The sequence below is a fragment of the Ruditapes philippinarum genome, unplaced genomic scaffold (genome assembly GCF_026571515.1).
Source record: "Ruditapes philippinarum isolate M1 unplaced genomic scaffold, ASM2657151v2 ctg2253_1_1_1_1, whole genome shotgun sequence".
Classification (NCBI taxonomy): Eukaryota; Metazoa; Mollusca; class Bivalvia; order Venerida; family Veneridae; genus Ruditapes; species Ruditapes philippinarum.
The window spans coordinates 86,774-107,369 of NW_026852746.1; the positions used below are offsets into that span (position 1 = coordinate 86,774).

At 32.0% G+C, this 20,596-nt stretch overlaps 1 protein-coding gene across 1 annotated transcript; it reads left to right on the top strand.

The window, feature by feature from the left end:
• The first annotated feature begins 367 nt into the window (after positions 1-367).
• On the top strand, positions 368-19,960 carry LOC132723227 (guanylate cyclase alpha-like). The gene is made up of 15 exons (XM_060707908.1): positions 368-511; positions 1,662-1,753; positions 3,966-4,120; positions 5,765-5,939; positions 9,232-9,370; positions 9,794-9,942; positions 12,296-12,467; positions 14,234-14,405; positions 14,876-15,043; positions 15,742-15,985; positions 16,654-16,791; positions 17,297-17,395; positions 18,065-18,156; positions 18,835-19,000; positions 19,529-19,960. Exons 1-15 carry the CDS (start codon positions 498-500, stop codon positions 19,618-19,620), a joined length of 2,067 nt encoding a protein of 688 aa, XP_060563891.1. The 5' UTR covers positions 368-497; the 3' UTR covers positions 19,621-19,960.
• The last annotated feature ends 636 nt before the right edge of the window (positions 19,961-20,596 follow it).

The following is a 20,596-nucleotide window of genomic DNA, read 5'->3' on the forward strand; positions in this document are numbered from 1 at the left end:
TTTCGGTTACGCTATAACAATTGATAAAATAATAAATACAACGTAACTTATAGACGAGTTGATAGCAACCGGAAGAAGAGAAATATATGAAAACATTTCAATCAGAATTCTTTAGCAGAATTTATGCCGTATTTCACATGAGCTATTACAATTCTTGCATTGTCGTGTAAACTATTTCTAACATACTTTACAATTTCTTCGATTTCTTCGTCTATATGTTCTACATAAACTCATATTAGCACATTCGGCGCGTTGTCCAAGGTTCGGTCTACTTGTTAACACATTTTATTTCTCAAAGAAACGTCCATCAATACCATGGCAACGGTTGTGTTTTATGAAAATGAATGCAAAAAAAAACCGTCTTGTGTTTCTAACTTCTTAAATTATTTAATTTTCGTTTATAACGAGCGTTTTTTCTTCTTGTGTTAAGAGAGTTTTTCTGGGACGTGTTTCGTGCCATTTCTACGAAAAGTCATATAAAAAACCAAGGACAGATAATGACAGATTTGAAGTAAGTTATATAATATTTCTGATTATTTGATAGGAAACATTTTCTGATTTACTGCTGTATTATTACTTTCTTCTTTTCCTTATTTTGTTGTTTTAAAAGGTATTTTATATTTATTGTGCAACAATAATCTGAATAATAAATTACGTTATGCAATGTTCAAGATATGCCATGGACAATATGAAATATATTGTTCCGATAAGACACTAGGGCTTGAAATGGTTATGTCTTAAATGGTTATGTCATTTATGTTTAAGTAACGGTGTCCTGTTAGGGCAATCGCAACACTCACACACATCACTCGAAACAACGAAAAAAAAAATTACGATGGAGAAAGTCGAATACGAATACCAAATACGAATACGAAACTATATCGTGTTTCCACCATTGTGGTTTCGTTATTTTAACTTTTTACCATCGTACTTTCGACTTTTCATAATCGTACCTTCGCCTTTTCACCATCTTCATTTCGTGTTTTCATTGTTTCGAATTATGTGTGTGTCTTGATGGCCCTAACGAGACACCATAGTGGACAGACTAAAACGTTCCGGAATAAGATATTATTCTGCTATTTCAAATAGGTTTTTAATGTTTTACCAGTTTTTTCGTACATGCGTCATTCGCTTAAAAGAAATTTATACAAACATATTTCTTTCTATACAAACATTTTACAACCATTTTGTTTCAGAAATGAAACTATCATTTTGTAAGCGTCCGGCAGCAGCTTTATACACTCTAATCTTGCATTAAAAGTTGCAGAAATAATGATTCTTTAAAAATTCATGGTTCAACTTTTTTGCCACCCTTATTTTAATATGCCAACAAAGCATCTTAAGTGTGGTGTTGGTATTATGGCAGTAAGCCACATTGAATTTACCAGAGCACATTTCAGCAACCGCATCGTTTCAAGCAGTTTACAAAAAACTAGTAGCTTCACTTTCGCTAGGAACTGACAACTGAACATGCCAGAGCCGATGATCAGCTTGAAAAATACTAAAGAGCGAATACAAAAGCAAACTTTTATATAATTCAGAGATAGAATAAAAAGAATCACATGTCTTCGTATTTGATGATATATATGTTTTGAGCTTAGCTTCTCTTCAGTTCTAAATGAGTTAATTGATGTTATATTATGACGAGTTTTTGTTTACAGAGTAGAGAATTTAAGAAAAGGGGCGGAGCCGGTAAATAACGCAGCAATTATTGATATGATTCAAACCAACATATTTGAAGATATTGGATGTGGTATGTACCAGCCACTTTATATATGCTGACACTAATGGCCATTTAATATATACTGGTGGCTTAGAGTCGGACCTGACAACTACACTATTTTAAGAGCCGAACACACTACACTTACACAATTGAAAAAACGAACTGACTTGATTGATCGTGTGTGAAAATTTTAAGGATTGTGTAGGCAACGACTTTAAGCATCAAATTGATGATCAATAAGATAGTGAAACAGTATCAAAAGACCACGCTGCGCGAAATAAACATTAACGTACTATATGCGTTTATTGTACAAATAGATATCAATGAAACACACAAAAAATCGTTTTCCTTATGGATGATATGGCGTCATTCTCACGAATTATCTTGAAAGGCAGATATTTTCTTATTTATGTCTTAGCAACCGTATGCGCTAATTCATTTCTTTAAGATTGATTTTCTTGAAGATAGTATATTTACTTACCGTTTTGTTAGTTACAACCATATATTGAACATATTAGGCGTTAATTAATATTGCAGAATTAGTACGTTACGGATATATACACGGTGACTATTTTGCGAATAGTAATGGGTTGGGATTCAAGAACCTTGTGTGCCGTAATTATCTCGATCTATACCGAAATCTGCACCACACTCACGTTATATTATATACTGTAAATGTTATTCATAAATGAATTCAAAATAGTATTAATAAGTAACTTTACATTTTGATACGTTTACAAAAATAAATGTTTATAAGTTTTATTTAATCACGGTTACTTACAAATAGCTGCTCCTGACTCCATTTAATACAATGCTATCATTTAATTAAATAAATTATAAATAATGTCTAACTGCCAAGTACGGTTATATACACATTACACACTTTTGAATTAATATACATATATTCTTTTCATTAACTGAATTATAAAAAAAATCATATATAACTTCTACATATCCAGTAATTTACAATTTTAAGCATTTTTCTTATCATTAACTGAATTATAAGTAGACTGTAAATGTCACATACATTACATTTATATGAATGTCATTTTATAAGGCTTTTTATATAATAAGGAAATTATAAATAAATTAAAAATAACTTGATGATGTAATGTACTATATGATTATAATTGTGTTTTTATTTGCATTTTATCATTCGACATGTATAATAAGTAACTTTTAAATGTATTGTACGTTTCATACCGATAGATGTACATTTACAAGCCTTTTCTTATTATTAACTGTATTATATGTAACTTCTAAATATCATCTACATAACATACGTATAAATGTATATGTAATAACCTTTTTCATATCATTAATTATTAAATACGAATAGTAAATAACTTCTTAATGGCATATACGTTACAGTTATGAATGTTTATATATTAGTCTTTTCCTATCATTAACAAGTACATGTAATTCTAAGTGCCACGTACGTTACATTCAAATAGATGCACGTTTATAAGCCTTTATTTTCCTTATCATTTATTCACGTAGGTTACGTGCTAAAAGATGTACATATTTTTATAAATATGTTCATTTATTGGCTATATGTAATAAGTAACTTTCAAATGTTACGTACGTTCCACACTTAGGCTTACATGTACATTGTTTAAGCTTTTCTTATCGTTAACTACATCATATGTAACTTCAAAATGTACGTTGCAAACTAATATTAGTATAGCCTTATAATTCACTGTATTGTATCATAAGTACCTATTGAATGTCGAGTACATTACACACTTAAAGTTATACATTTATTCAAGTTATCTTATAATCTTATAATCTACTCGGCAATCCTCTCATTGCCATTTACATTTAGGAATGTTTTCTAATCATTCATTGAATTATCAGTGATTTATAAGTGTCATGTATGTTACACACTTAATGTATACATGTACATTTATAAGTCTTTTTTATCCTTAAATAAAACATGTGACAAATAAACGTAATTTTCGTTACATACTAATAAATGAAGATTTGTGAAAGTTAATCTATCATTAAGATAACGAAAAGAATAATTAGCAAATGACGTGTACGTTACATATAACATATAACATGTATCATAACAAAGGTATATTCTAATTTTACTTTTCGTTTCACTATTTTTCAATCTATTTATTTACTATACTTTCACAAAAACTTAAAAAATGTATCCGACGATTTAAGACGACATTTAACTAAACGCTTCCAAAACGTTACATATTATTTTATTTACCGTTTTTTGTCCTTTTTTCAGGTCCACTATGTCGAGTAAATCCTCTCACGGACAGGGGGAAGAGATTTCAGCTAATAAAGATCCTGTGTCTCACTGTTATCCCCATCATGGGGGTGTGGGGGTTCACGATGTACTCTTTGTCAGACAGTGTCAAGAGCAAATCTGATATTGAAGTCGTAAGATGATCATTTATGCATTTAATGTTCAGATTTGTTTAATATTTTAAGCACGTTTACATATTCATGCATTTTTTCAATATAATTTTTCAAATAGCAAACAAAAATATTGTGAAGCGAATAGTGTGAATTAAGCTCATTTCACTTACATATTCCTAAAAGTGACAAAATAAACAAAAAAGCTCTCTTTTTTGCGCTAGTAATGGAGTAAATATATGTCGATAAAATGATAAAATCAGTCATGCTTTGCGTAATGCACGTAGCATGTAAGTATTATATAAATTGTAAATTTATGTACTTTTCTTTAATTTTTTATTTTTAATATAGTTTTCTGATATTTTTCTGCTTCTCCTTTGAAACTTTGATCGTTGGAGGCGAGCGGCTTTAAAGGTGATTCAGAGGACACATTTAGATATATTTAGACGGAAATAATTTGAACTGATAATAATTAATATCCGTAAACATATACACCCTGGAGAAAAAAGTGCTCTTTTGGTTACTATTCAAAGTTGTGAAATGGAGAAAACGTGACGTAAATAACAAAATGTTAAAGTATTATTTCGTAGCTACCTAGAAAGACAGAAATAAATTTAATACGACATGCACGTGAGTTTGTAATTACCTCTGAAGGCAAAAAAAAACAACAACGTAATAGACATGTTTTGAAACATTTGATACCTCTATTCTAAAAGCTTATACGTATACAATAAATTTAAATAAATTTAAAAGAAGAAATTTACATATCTTAAAGAGTTATACTTTTGATGAACTTTTGGTGCTGTATTGACACATTAGACGTTTAATTACGAATCTGACAAAAAAAGAAATAATCTTGACGATAAGAAAATGTCGTCTGCTGCATAAGCATAAAATAGAAAATGGGTTTGCGACCAGCATGGATCTAGACCAGCCTGCGCATGCTGTTCGCTGTCAGTTTCTCTACTTGTAATAGGGTGTGTAAGCGAACAGCATGGATCCTGATCAGACTGCGCGGAGGCGCAGGCTGGTCTGGAACTCTGGATCCATGCTGGTCGCAAACCCATTATGTTGGTTTTGTCGTGACGCGGCTCAAATGTTTTTTTTATCGTGAATTAAGAAATACATCATAAATTTTAGATATTGGTCATAAAACATTTTGTCTTCGTGAAGTCATTATTACTTGTAAACAACGGGGATGTCATCCGGGAGACTTAGCGTGTCGATTTCCCATGATAAGTCCTGTGCCTAAATATTACAAAAAAACGAAAAGTGGCGATTGCAATATAAAATAGAGGGAAAGTAAAACTTGGTTGAGGATTTTCGTAATACTAGTATAATATCTTATAATACATGCTAAACAATGTTTAAAATAAATGTTCCTAATCTTTCTGTCCACGTCTGTGACCCAATTACCTACAGAAGAATGTTCATTGCCTTTATAAGAATATTGAGCTTGTCATTTATATCATTACCAACGGATGACCTATTGGTACTTACTTATTCATAATAGCATGTCCAAATAAAATAACGATGATAGTATGAACTGTTTGAAGCAACAAAATATTATGATTGGGCTAATACTGTTTCAATTTTATTGTCTGAAAACGTAGATTATGTTCTAATATATTCTTTTTCATTTTAATTGCTTTTCTTTTTTATTCACAGGCTAAAAGATCAATGACAGTTGTCGTGATGTTGGGTCGTCTGATACATCGTCTGCAACGTGAACGTGACATGAGCGTTCTGTATCTAAGTGACCTTGGACCGGGTACCAAAACCTTCCTGTTGGCTGAGTACATCGCCACTGATGACGCTCTACAGAGACTTTCAATATGGCCAGGTTGTATCAAAGATTTTTTAATGTTTTTTACTGTTTTTAACTGAATGAACATTGCAGAGTTTCCTAGCGTTAGATATGTACGTTTAACGTCAATGTTACATTAAGTGCGGGTCAACGTCCAACAGTACTTGCGTCATATGTAAGTCGCAAGTTACATGATAATCCTAAACTTATATATGTATTGGTCAGCTTTGTTTTGTTTCTTGTTATCACGCAAGTAACTCTATAACAACAGGATTGTCATTCGGGAGACGTAGATAAACCTTTTAAGTTAACCGATAGATATAAGACAAATTGTCGTCAATCGAGCCAACGTCGGTTGCCAGGACATGAAATTACTAACAGGAAGTCCGTAGACAACAACTACCTGTGTGCCAAATTGTTTAATCCAGTTACTTACCCTGTCTAAGCAAAGATTTTATTGTCATTTCGTGTCATAAAAACAAACGGCCATTGAACTGATGAAAATTTCTAACATACGTATTCACGTATTCACGTCATTCAGTGTCGTCTGCTTTCTTAGTATTAATTTTTTCCGCTGTTGTAATGTAAGGTTTTGTCTAGCAACGTATTTTTTATATGCAAAGTTAAAACTTTATACTACTCATTTACTAAATTTTCTGTGTAACCTTTACATCATCGTAGTTATTTTTAAGATGATACAAATATATATTTATAAAAATCATATAATATCGGCTATTTGAAATCGTCTCAGAAGAGCGTCCGAGGGCTCACGACTAAAACAGATCGAGTCATTTTCATAGTATATGAAAACTTGTCCTTGGAACTATTTGTGATATACATTGATTTTGTGACATAAACAAGCCAAAAATACACATATTCCGTACTTGTTATTGCAAAATATCTTGATTTTGGAATATTTGTCTTCTGATTGTTACGGTCAATGTCAACAGTGATTTATACGTCACCTAAAGCATTTGTTCAAAGGTATGTTGTGGTATGATAATACAACTAGTTGAAAAGGGGTATACTGATCAAAATTAAACTTGTTTGCAGATTATATATTCACTGACCAATCGTAAACATTTGACCAATGCGAAAGATGTTTTTATGTAATTTTTTTTATAATTTACAGGCAATATAATTATGTAGCTTTCTTTTTTTCATAATTATAATAGGAGTGACAATTTAAGTCTGTTAGTAAATCATATTTACCTATTTAAAACGGAAGTAACTTTAGTATTATGAAACAGTAAAAGTGGTTAGGTTTACAATGGGCAGACCTTTCATACTTATTTCAAATATTGATAAAAAAAACCAATAGAAATATATCATTTCGATATTCTTATAAATGTTTGCTTGAAAAAGATAATGATAAAGTCCTTAATGATTTTGTATGAACATATATATGATGAATTATGTTTTGTTCTAGAACATTTTATAAATATATGAGCCGCGTTACGACAAAATCAACATAGTGGGTTTGCGACCAGCATGGATCCTGACCAGCCTGCGCATCCGCACAGTCTGATCAGGATCCATGCTGTTCGCTATCAGTTTCTCTACTTGTAAAAGGGTTGGTAAACGAACAGCATGGATCCTGATCAGACTGCACAAATGCTCAGGCTGGTCTGGATCCATGCTGGTAACAAATGCATTATGTTGGTTTTGTCATGGCACGGCTCAAATGTAATATCGGATGTATTACTTCTTGTGTGGTTTGTTGTTATGTCTAATACTAAATACTATCAAAGAACTTATTCATTCTTTTACAGACATTCCGCTACAGAACAATTCACTTTGACGCAAAATTATATTCTCCTTGTTGTTGTTGTTTTTTTGTATGATAATGTATATGATATTTAGTTTAGTAACTTTTCAAATGACTGCAATCATTTTCCTAAGTACATTGACTCGGGTAAGTGATGGGGGGGGGGGGGGAAATACTTTTACATTCATTGTAAAGCAAAGTGTTCAAACCCTAGACTCTATATAGAACGTGTGGAGAATTAAATTTATGGTCAGCCTGATATTTAATACAAATATTTCTGGTTCTACAGGTTAAGCTAAACATATCAATCTTGCAAACTGGTGTCTCTTTCCTGAAATTATGGGAAACTTTCATCATTTACATCCACATTCATGGAATGCCGGCTTATTAAGTACGGTTAATTTCGTGTTATATAATAAACGCCAGATGAGAGCAAAGCAAAACGGTTGTCGGTAATATGGACGGTGCAATGCCAATATCTTAACAGAACATATAAATAGTTCACAGTTATATAAACAATGTAGAAGCTAGTTTATAAGATTATCATTTCTTTTCCTCGAAACAAAGGTAATCAAATAATTATGTGTTTGTCAACACATTTATTAGGTCAAATAATAACGTACGTGCATAAGTACGTCATCAGTTCTCTTATATTCTCTTTCCGTTGGTAATCTACAAACATATCTGAAGACAATACTTGCTGCTAGCAATTATCTAGAAAGTGCATTGGCAGAACCGGACTTATATATACTTAAAGGCCCATCGTGGCTTAAACAATGCTTTTCGATTAATTTTTCTCTTGTTTTATATTTATGTGTGTTGTTATGTTTTTTTTCTTTATAAGATACTTATTCGCAAATAACCTGAAACACCCTTTCAAAACACCCTAAAGTACAAGTATAGTTACTATTTTTTTGTATGGAAGTTTGTTTACATTTTGCTAATCTAATGTCGAATAATTTAAAATTTAACATTATAACACCCATGTTTGCCCTTTCTAAAGAAGGGAATATTGCTCCTTTTGTGGGACATTATATGTCTTTAAAGGCACATTATACTTCAGACATGCTTTTATTTTTATTTCTCAAAAGTTTTTAAATTTGGTTAACTTTTATAGTATCCAAAACGTTACTCATTGGCCAATTACCTGGACCATCTTGTTTTATCCAATAAGTTCACGGTCTTTCAAATAGAAAAACCCTGTAGTGAGTGAGTATTTGTATGGAAGTCAAAATACTACTTTTTGACATTAATTTTTTCTCCTTTAATCACAAATAATTTCACAATTTGCGCTATTTTCTACCGGTAACAAGTATCAAACATGCTCTAAAACCATTATTTAAACATTATAAAATTCGTGTTTGCCGTTTCTAAAAATTTAAAAAAATGTTTCTGAGGCAAAATGCGCCTTTAACGATTTTTTGTGTGAATTTTTTTATGAAGAAACTGCAAACTTTTATTGTCGCTGTTCTCAAGTGAATTAAACTGCAAATGCTTCTACACAATGTAATTCTAAATCTTTGAATGTATTTTTATTATGAGATTAATTGTTTATTTCAGGTGAATTAAAAGTAAGCCCACGTGAAGAATTCCGCAGTAAAGCTAACTTAATGACCTACATTTCTCAACATAGAAACTCCCTCAACCCAGCAACAGTAGATCTATATGTTGAAATCAACTTTTATAGTTCGATCACAAGGTATGTTTTAAAAATGTATGGTGGCTAAGGAGCGCCGTAAGTTAACTTCTGTGCATTGAACCGCAAAGTGCGAGAGATGTATGGTGGCTGATTTGGAACATCGTATTTGCTTGCGCTCAGTGCGCTGCATGTCAAAAAAAAAAGACAATCTTTTTAAACATTTGTATCATAAGCTGACTACACGTGTAAAACAATAACTGAACATTTATAAAAAGTCACAACTTTTATAACCATATTATTAATCTTGACTCGAACTTTCAAGTACATACAAACCATACCATGTCCAGAAAATGCAACTATCTATTTTCATAATCTTGACATTTCCGGTTTGCCTATTTACCTTAATGACGAACATCTTTATTGTATATTTTAGAAGAGAAAATGTTATAACTACAGTCTAAAACTTTTCTATCTTTTATACAGAGAGTTTTTAGAGTGGCTGGTGGAGAATATAAAGGGTTCGGGTTTCGGGTCAACCTGGAAGACGCTGGTGGCATATCAGAAGATAACCAGATGTAAAGAGAACATAGGCGTGGAACGAGCATATGGAGCCATGTTTTATGCTTACGGTGGTGAGTATGAGAACTAATTCTGTAATAATCATTCTAACATGATTCACATTATTCCCCTTTTAAACAAATAGGACAATAAAGAACATCATTACATGGTATATGTACGCCTTATGACGTCATATATGTCATGACGACAGATGACGAATTACTTATACGCTCAATGTAGTGCAACATATTTTTATCAAGTCTTTATCATATTAGCATGCTAGAATGAAAATAGATATTTTATTTTTCTTGCATTAAAGTATGATAATGTTTAAAAATGCTTTGTATTTAAACACAAGAACTATCGGCCGTCGTGATCATATTACTGCGCATTTGAACCAAAACCGTGCATTATTTCTCAAAAATGTACTCAAAATTGTTACACATTTTTCCTCAATAAATACAAATAGTTCGCTGATATAATCCTAATATATCCATACGTAAAAGTGGAAGTTTTTAATTAATGTGAGTTGTTAAACCACTGCTAAACTTATTTTTTCCTGCCAACAACTTTATTTTCATCGTCTGCATTAAATCTTTCAAATGTATGAGCGGTTATAGTGAATGCAAGATGGTTGGTTAGTGCACGTGCTGTAACACTTGATGAAAATCTTCAGAAATAAAATAAGATTTAGAGTTAGATATGGTGAAATAACGTGCATTAATATGCTTACTCATAGAGATACAAAAACTATACAAAAACAAAACAACTAAATATCAACAATGAATTGACAACTTGACATATGGTTTATGTACCGATTGCTTTAAAGGCACATTATGCATCGAAAATATTTGAATTTCTATTTCTCTTTCTTTATAAGTACTTTAATTTTATAGTTTTCGAAAAGTTATTTATTAGCCTATTCATTAAATCATCTGTACTTTTTTGCTGCTTTTTTGGCAATCGGGTCGGTTATAGTGTTTAAGTATTGTGCTTACATTTACATTTACCCTTATATGACAAATATTTTCACATTTAGTTTTACTTTCTTTAGAATACAAGCATCTAACATTCTCTACACTCATTATTTAATCGTTTTGATACTCATGTTTGACCTTTTCCAAAGAAGTCAACATTATTTTATTCGTTTCTGAGACATTTAATGTGCCTTTAATCTTGTTTATTTATATACTACCTGTATAATTTATTATGTTATTTAATTCAGTTTGCCTGATTATATTATATTTCAGTTTTGTTGCTAAATTTGAAACTGATAAAGAATAATGTTTTCTAAGATGTCATTTTTGTCTTTTAATCTGTGCTTGAAATAAAACTCCAGAATTTTCAATTAAGACACGTATATTTCCCATCTGCTCCGTTTCTTCAAGTTTCTCCACATATATGAGCCGCGTCATGACAAAACCAACATAGTGCGTTTGCGACCAGCATGGATCCAGACCAGCCTGCGCATCCGCGCAGTCTGATCAGGATCCATGCTGTTCGCTTACAAACCCTATTACAAGAGGTGAAACTGATAGCGAACAGCATGGATCCTGATCAGACTGCGTGGATGCGCAGGCTGGTCTGGATACATGCTGGTCGCAAACCCATTATGTTGGTTTTGTCGTGACGCGGCTCACTGTCAATAGAGGCTTAATCTAACTGTTTTTGTTAATCAACATCTGCACGAGGACGTATTAAATTTAAAGTCTGAGTCCGCACGGCGAGGGAATTCATACGTCTGTTGATTTCTGCAGATGTTAAAATGGATTAATCTACAATGGGTACATTTTGCATATAAAGTATTTTCAAATATTGATTTGAAAACAATAGAAATGTTTCATACGATTTTCTTATAAAATATTGCTTGAACAAAATTTTTGATAACGCTCTTGTTGATTTATGATGAACTTCTGAAACACTTTTTTATGCTATATAAAATATGTAATACTGGATCAAATATCACACACATGCCAACAATTTTTCTGTGTGTAATTCTTTCGTGGTTTGTTTTTATATCTAAGACATGTACTAAATACTGCCAACGTAATTATTCGACTCAGTTATCTCGTGGCCACGACTTAGTAACTCGTGGCCACGACATAGTATCTCGTGGCCACGACTAAGCTATATCGTGGCCACGACTTAGTAACTCGTGGCCACGACATAGTATCTCGTGGCCACGACTTAGCTATCTCGTGGCCACGACTTAGTAACTCGTGGCCACGACATAGTATTTCGTGCGCACGAAATAAATAAAAACACACACGTGTCACCTTTGTGCCCCCATAGTTATAAGTTCCTGTTGACTTCAATTAAAATACATCTTTAACATTAGACAAAAATGGGAGCATATCTCAACGTCAAATTGACAAAAAATACAATAATTATGCTACAAATATATGACCATGATTTATTTCATTCCAGGATTTCCCAGTTGGAGTGATTTCGAATTTTACAATGAGCAGATACATGACTTCAAATACAATTATAAGACGGCAGTCTTCTACTCGGCATTGGTCGTGCCACTACATACCGAGGAGGTGAAAGAAATCAAATCATCCGGTCTGAATATCACATCTATAATGAACACTTATAGGTGATAGCAAAACACTTGTATTTTATAAAGTCGTCATGTATCAGTCCAGGCATTAAGCAATACATTACAATATTACAATACATTACAGTATATAACGTACCTACATGTACATTGTATTTTGAACTGCTAGTCCTTCTGAGTATCCCATTGTATTCTTACTAATTTCTTGAAGACTGGTGATATATGGCTACATATTACTATTATTATTAGTATTTCATTTTACATGTGTGCACGTGCTATGAATAGCCATTATTTATTAATCTATTCATTAATTAATTAATTATTTAATTAATTAATTTATTGATCTATTTATGTTTTTATTAATTAATTAATTAATTAATTAATTTATTTATTTATTTATTTATTTATTTATCTATTCACCTGATAGAAATGCAAACAAAACTACAAAAAGTTCTTTATTGTATTGTTTTACAAGCGAAATCAAGTATGTCGCTCGGAATTTGGAATCCCACTTGATACGCAAAGCGCTTTGTTTCTTTTCATTATATATCTGTTAGCTTATATACTCCTATAATATAACAATTATGCACGTGATTCTCGTGTAACATAAGCTTCTATAAAACATCTGTGAAGTATTAAAGTTCTTAAGAACTCTTAATCCAGTGAGAGTAAATCCAAGCCCTTAAGCAAAACCGCACACGCATATGTGTGATAACTTGTATTTCTCATTGAATAAAACGTTTTTTACTTTACCCAACCTGTTTCCCTTTCCCTAATTTATTAAGTTTAAATTGCTATACATCCGGGTACTTCAGTGATGATAATAATCCCAAGGCAAAAAAAGTGCAAGGAGCAACCTCAAGTAGGTGTTGTAGAAATGAGTAAACTTTAAGTTCAGAAGAACTTTAAAAAAGTTTACCGTATTATTTTTTTTAAATTAAATAATTATTTAACCATAATGTTTGTGTATGAGCGCACGCTTACCTCTATTTCTATAAATACATTTTTTGAAAAGTAATCAATATTTGGTTTCCGTCATCTTCCATCTTGTTATCTTGTATTTCTTCGGGGACAAACATTACCTTATCCTCTATCAATAAACTTCTATATTATACAAAGATGTTTGACAAGTTATATGCCCGTAAATAAACGGTTGTTTGTATATAAATGATTAAATTGCAAATAACCGTTAATATACGGCCATACAACAGCAAACTTTCTTTCTTAGACAAAAATTGAAATAATTTCATAAAGCGACAGCAGATGTTTATACAGATTATATAAACGTCGAGGTCATTCAGTGAAAAACGACGTTTCAAACGTGCAGCATTATAAAAACTGTATGAAAATTTAGCAAAGCTTGTCCGCACATATAAAGTCTAATAAATTAATACATTTGTCTTCTAAAGAAATGGCAAGCATATGATTCGGTGTGTTTTAAAATGGATTAACATAAGGCTGTTTGCCTTTCATTGGAAGAAAAAAAAAAGCGTTGAATTTGAAATAAAACGTTAGACAAAGCTAAGTGATATCTTGACATCCATAAAAAATCACATACTGTATTTAAATTCCAAAAGGTGAAGAAACCGAAAAAAGATCAACAAATTATACGTGACAAATGAGTGCCTTTTAAAAAAACAGAAGCACGACAATTAAACTTGAAAAACTTTAAAGAAATGAAAAAGAGCATTTTCCGGAAATCAATCGGCCTTTTTTAAGTATTTCACCCGTTTCAATATTTAAATCTTTTTTAAAGGAACAGAAGAAGTTTCCAATGTTTCTAATTAAACTTATTCTATCAACAGATATGAAATTCAGTATCATGACCCCCAGAAAAATTATACTTCAAACGAGAAGGCTAAATGGTTTTTTGATAACATGACGGAGTATTTGGACTCACTTTTGCTGATCCAAGAAGAGGTGGCCCATAGAATATCGGAGGAGGTCGACATTGTCCTGGCGCAGGTGGTTTTTAAGGTAAAGCAAGATAATTTTTTGTATATAATTTCTAATACAATGTAACAGTAACATTTATATGTGATTTTAAAGCGTATGATGCTGTGTGACACCGCACGTTGGGGTCAAACACACTTTGTAGTCCGAGCCCAAAGTGCGCTTTTACAATGTTCTAAAATAAATGAATTTTTTATTAAATTAATAACTGATTCACATGTTAATTAATCAGCCACCACATTTATCTGTTCGGTGCAACTTGACTTATCATACAACATTACTTTGGACATATCGTCCGACTTCGCAGCATAAACTGTGAATGAATGCCTTTGTAAGCGGCTCTGTGTGCATGTGACATTGTAAGCTATAAAGAAGATGCCGTTTACTTGAATAGCGATGCAACGTCCTCTATGGAACAATAAGGGGAAAATTTGAACCGATGTTGGTAACAATTTAGTCACGGAAATATTGTATAACATCATATCACATTTCAGGTTGTAGTGTATGCTGTACTGGTGGTGGTAGTCATAGGCATGTGTCCAATCATCATGTTTTCTTCCGAGGCACTGGCCAGCGATATCCAGAAATATACACAGACCTTGGTTCATAAAACAACGGAGCTTAACATTGAGAAACATAAAGCCGATACACTTATATTCCAGGTATGTTCAGTTGTTTTAATTTCCTGTGCGAAAATCAAGTCACTTTAGCTTAAAAGAAGCGACATATTGATAACAATACGACTGGTCAATATAACCCGAAGTCTTATTTTCGGTTATCTAAAATTTGTAAAATCGATTTTGCTTTAAAATCAGAGAAAATCAATAAAACCGACTATTATAAATAATCAAGGCATTGATTAACTCCACCGAGAGGTTTTAGAATATGAGCTATAGGTCCTTCGCCTGCTTCATCCGATTCAGACCCAGATGTATTTTATACAATAGATTTAAGTGTAGCTCTATCTATGTATTTTCGAAAAATATCATTGTGGAGATACATAACTAAATCTAATATTACAAAAGATAGTACAAGTTGAATTGTGTCACTGTGCAATAAATGATACAACGACCCGAAGTAAAAGGTTCTTGTAATGACATAAACCATTGAAATGTAAAGACTTGAAGTAAATGATACAGTGACTTGGTTTCTACACTATTGTCATCAGATATGACAGAGCAGATTTTATAGAGTAAGTAATATTTCTAACCATCGAATTGCCCACATGTTGCAGAACGATTTAATTTTTGTTCTTCTAATGAATAACTTCATAAAGGGCGTTATGAACTTATGACATTCGTTGGAAGCAAACAATAAAGGAAAGATAGTGGAATGGTCATGTAATATCTTTTAATTTCAGATGGTACCAAAGTCTATAGCAAAGAAACTAAGAAGCCAATGTTCGTATGTCGAATCCGACTACTTTAAAAGTGCGTCGATTCTGTTTGCGGATATCTTCGGTTTTAACCAAATCTCAATGAAACTTTCACCCATCGAGCTTGTAACCTTCTTGCACACGTTGTACCTGGCGTTAGACGAGAGAATAGACAACTATGATGTTTATAAAGTGGAGACAATAAATGACTGTTACATGGTAGCGTCAGGTAGGTTTTGTTTAAAGACCAATCACGACATACATACACATGTTTAATACCGGTTATATTATGGCGTTATGTGATAGCGTTATGTGTGTCTCAGTGTAATATAAATATATATGCTTGTGTATGTGGTTGGTCTTTAATGCGCTGGTTTATATTCACTTAAAGCCCCAGTGCGATATCCATTCAAACGTCTGTGCCCTGATTGTTAGAAATTGGCATCAGATTGTTAGTTTAAAGACCCAACTGGACCTTAAACATTGTGTTTTCACTATTGTTATAACATAGTTATAGGTAGGTAAATTAGATATACAAGAATTTTTTCAAACACATTTATTACTTTTGTCCACTTTTGCGATGACCAAGAACAAATATTTCTTTAATTATGCCCAAAACTATAAATAATAGAATTTGATATTTGCGTTTTCGTTGCATGGATATTCTTTAAAAAAAAATAATTTAATTTTTTAATACTTTTTATTTAATTACCCTTGATTTAATGATAAAAATGAATGAATTTTTAATTAAAATAAAAAATGTTAGAACAAATTCCGTTCCATTAAATTTTTCATGCATGCGACTTTTCACGTCTGCTACTGGAATACCATTTACTTATGATATCTCGAGAAATTGCAGATACTTAAATTGTTTTGTTTTTTTATTCTTCATATTAGGTATTCCTATTAGAAATGGCGAGAATCATGTGGCGGAAACAGCGACCTTGGCACTTGACCTCCTACACGTCATGAATCACATGACCTTTCCGTTCAATATAAATAGAAATGTCAATATCAGGATTGGAATTCATACGGGTATTTTGATTGGTCGATATTTGAGCCATTTTCATTTGGAAATATATTACAAACAGTTTCATTGGTTCCCTAGAATGACTGAACGATATATCAATGAATGTTTATTTTAGTTCTTTCATTTTCCTTCCTTAAAAAGACTAAATGTGAATGTATTTCTTTTAGTAAAAATGGTAAAAGAGTATTATTTGAGTCATCTTACGCTAAAAGAACGATATTCAGTTCGGAAACTATAAACTATATCAATGTTAAAAGATAGAACACACTGTTATTGTTTCTTGCTTCATAAACAATGCACAATCTGAACATAATTTCACAAGAGAATGCTATCTTTATAAAATACTAGCAACTGTGACTTTTAACATAGCAAATAAAATAATAAAAAGCTAAATTTAAAAACCGTTTCTTATTTGCAAATTACTCGTTATGGCCAGGTCTTGACAAAATGTGGGACTTATTAACACTTTGATGTAGTTTATTAACATGTTAATTAAAATAAATGTTTCAGGTGCTTGTATGGCAGGGATTGTCGGAACAATGATGTTGAAGTATTGTTTATTCGGACCTACTGTATATATTGCAAGTAGAATGAAATCTAGTGGACTCCGTGAGTTGTTGTCATATAGTATTTTAATTGAGCATTTCTTGTTTTATTTCGAATCGGCTTCACTTGTTTTGATCTTTTTTCAAGTGATTTAGCGTCAGCTGATTTAGCGTCAATTCTCTTTAAAGGTTGTATGTCAGTTATTTGTAGCAAAACGAATACATCATATTTCTAGTCTAGAAAAGGCTTGCAACCAAACATGAACTTCATTGTTTAAACAACTAGATCCGCCAAATTGTGATAAAAGACAAGGAATCTTGTCGTCACGAAATTCTTATTTTTGAGCAATGTATGTAATGTTAGTACCGCTAGCTAGTCCGTCTGGTTTGTCCGTGTTCATATTGACACAATCATTACAAAGACAAAAGCTCTTCAGCAACATATGATATCAATTGATGGGTGACAATCGTTGTCTTGCATTCCAGTCATTACGCTTGCTTTGCCTTTTTTGTCGTTTTATAACGTGTAAATGATAACTATCACCGAAAAGAATTTTGATTTACCGACACGTATCGACCAATAACAGCTTTATAAAACAAAAGTTCTGTAATATAATTATGTTGGTATCATAAGTTGTCAAATTTCAAGGAATGACGATGTTCCAGTGTAGTCCAGAGTCAATTTGTCTTTTTTCTAAAGATATATACAATTTATTATCATGTATACTTTCAGCAAATAAAATTCACGTAAGCGACCAAATGTTTAGTAGCCTGATGAAATGCGGAAAGTTCAAAATGAGGATACGTGGTACTATTGAAGTTTCGGTAAAACATCCTGTTTGTTTTTTAACAAGTTGCTTTCTAAAGGTTTTACTCTTCGACACATGTTTGTTGAACATTAAATTGTGTTTGTGACCTTGATTGTCAGAAAAGGGCATGCTTTTTCTTACTGATAAAGAAATACTTGTAGGAGTACCTAGCTACGCAGTACTTGAATTTCTTCAGTGTCTCTAAAACGGTTAAAAGGCTTGAAAATTTTGTAACACGGCTTTTAGTTTTTAAGCTACTTATCCTCACCATCTTCGTCAGTATTTATAACCTTGATGATAGTAATATTAGTTTTAGCTAATAAAAAAGAACATACCAGCAGTTTGTAATTAATTGTTTGAATTCAACATTCTTGTTTGTTTTTCATTATACGAGTATGTAATGGTACCGATCAGGTTAATTGTTTTCTTGGTGATTGATAACCGCGTAAGTATCTGAACACAAGGTTTCTAGGGTATAGCCCTCCTACATTTTCAATCATGTTTATACAAATGGCATCTGCTCTTGTTAGTCTGAAAAACGGATTAAGTTGTGTTTAAATCAAACGAAATTTACTATAAAGCTAACCTCTTTTAGTCTATGCCTTTCAAGATAAAAACCAAATGGTAGAAAGAATCAAATGTTATGTTACACTTTTCAATTTACTAACCGGATGTCACCCTGTACTGATTTTAGCCAACTATAAAGATGACGACGTACTGGGTTTTAGACAAGAACGAATTTGACAGTGGAAATTTAGATCCTACAGAACGAAGCTCTATTGACGAGAATATAACAGGAAATCAACGTATGTCGTCTTACTTTGAGCGAAAAAGAAATTCCGTGCAGAGCATTGCTTCAGGTTTGTGTTCTTTATTTTAATTATGGTTCATTATAGAATCATTCGTTAAAAGAAAAGGTGGTTAAGGGGGTGAAGCCTTCCCAAGAACCTTTAGACCATTTGATTTTTTTTTCTGAGCCCGCCAACACCACAAGAAACAGGGGTGATTGTTATTTGTTTAAACGTAAGAAACAACCAAGCCAAAAATGCCTTAAAATTGTTTTTTTAAAAGAAGATACTAACAAGAAAAATGTATAGAATCTACATTACAATGTGGTTATTTTCGCAGTTCAACGTATGTGTGAAATATGCATCCCTGGTCAATACAACGATTATAAAAGTAACAATAGAAAATTGCAACTGACCTTCAAATTGTATTGCAACTTGCATGTTTTCACAACATGGAAATTGATGTTAACTGTTAATAGAGTGATAGTTGAAGTTTCACCTTTTGTAAGTTTGCTTTTTTAAGGATTGATCTATGATTTCTTTAGGCAAATACATGTACCACTAGGTGTTATTGCATTATATTTTATTTCTTAATTTCAGAATCCAGCGATGATAACAAAGGTTTGCCTCCCTCCCTTTTGAAAATGCCGGCTAATGAATGGAAAGAAGAAGAAATATTTGAAAAATGCTGAACATTTTAGACAGAGGTTTCTGGTTCTATTTATATAAAAATCTTGAAAATGGGTGATCTTTCGGTAGCGATGAAAACAACAAAATTACATGAAAATTGAGGACTTTGTTTGATTGAATCTATTCACGAGGGATAAAAATGAAATATTGCAAAATCACTCACACTCAGAATTTTAGCGGTATTAGACTTATTTTCAACATGTTAAGTTCTGTTACCAAAAATCTTGGAACTAGAAAAATATGAAGCTAAATGGCATAGTAAAAGGACAAAACTTAAAAAACTAAGAAAAATTGAGGCCAAGGTCATATTCAATTCAGATATAGTACTTATTATCTATTAAATATCGTTTCCTACATACACAATTGAACATACACGTGGTCGCATGGGCAGTTAGACTGTATCTTAACTCGCTTTGTTATTTTTTTTCATAAATATATTCATTTTGTTTTAAACTTTGGATATTGCCATAACCCGGTGGTAGGATGGGGGTTGTTAGTTTTTTATTACTTCTCATAAACATGCTTGCTTAAACTAAGTCTGCTATGTTCATGTATTTTGTTGGTTTCATTGCTTGAAGGGAGCTTGCGCTTCCATATATTATAGGAAGCGCAAAGCAATAAAGAGAAGAATATTATGGTGTTTCGTGAAAATGCTTGATACCTATAAGTATACCATTTATAAAAGGAAAGATCTTGCTTCAGTTATGAACACACTTCATTGAAATTTATTTGGGGAAATCGTGTAGAAACAAAAACAGAAAGCCAAATATAAATTATTGATAGGGAAATAGATAAAAGAAAATCATGTTATTTGTAAACATGTGGGTAAATTAAAACTAAATATTGAAATTTGAGGGTCTTGCGTAATATTGCAGGAATGGTATCTATAATTTATTGTTTTTAGTTTAGTGTGTATTTTTGTTGTAGATTTAATGATATACTGTAAAACACCATGTACAAATAAATGTCTTTTTTGAA

Coding starts and splice junctions, on each gene's coding strand:
- LOC132723227 (XM_060707908.1), top strand. Junction 15,044..15,741: donor CCGATACACTTATATTCCAG/GTATGTTCAGTT, acceptor TTTTAATTTCAG/ATGGTACCAAAGTCTATAGC. Junction 15,986..16,653: donor CTGTTACATGGTAGCGTCAG/GTAGGTTTTGTT, acceptor TCTTCATATTAG/GTATTCCTATTAGAAATGGC.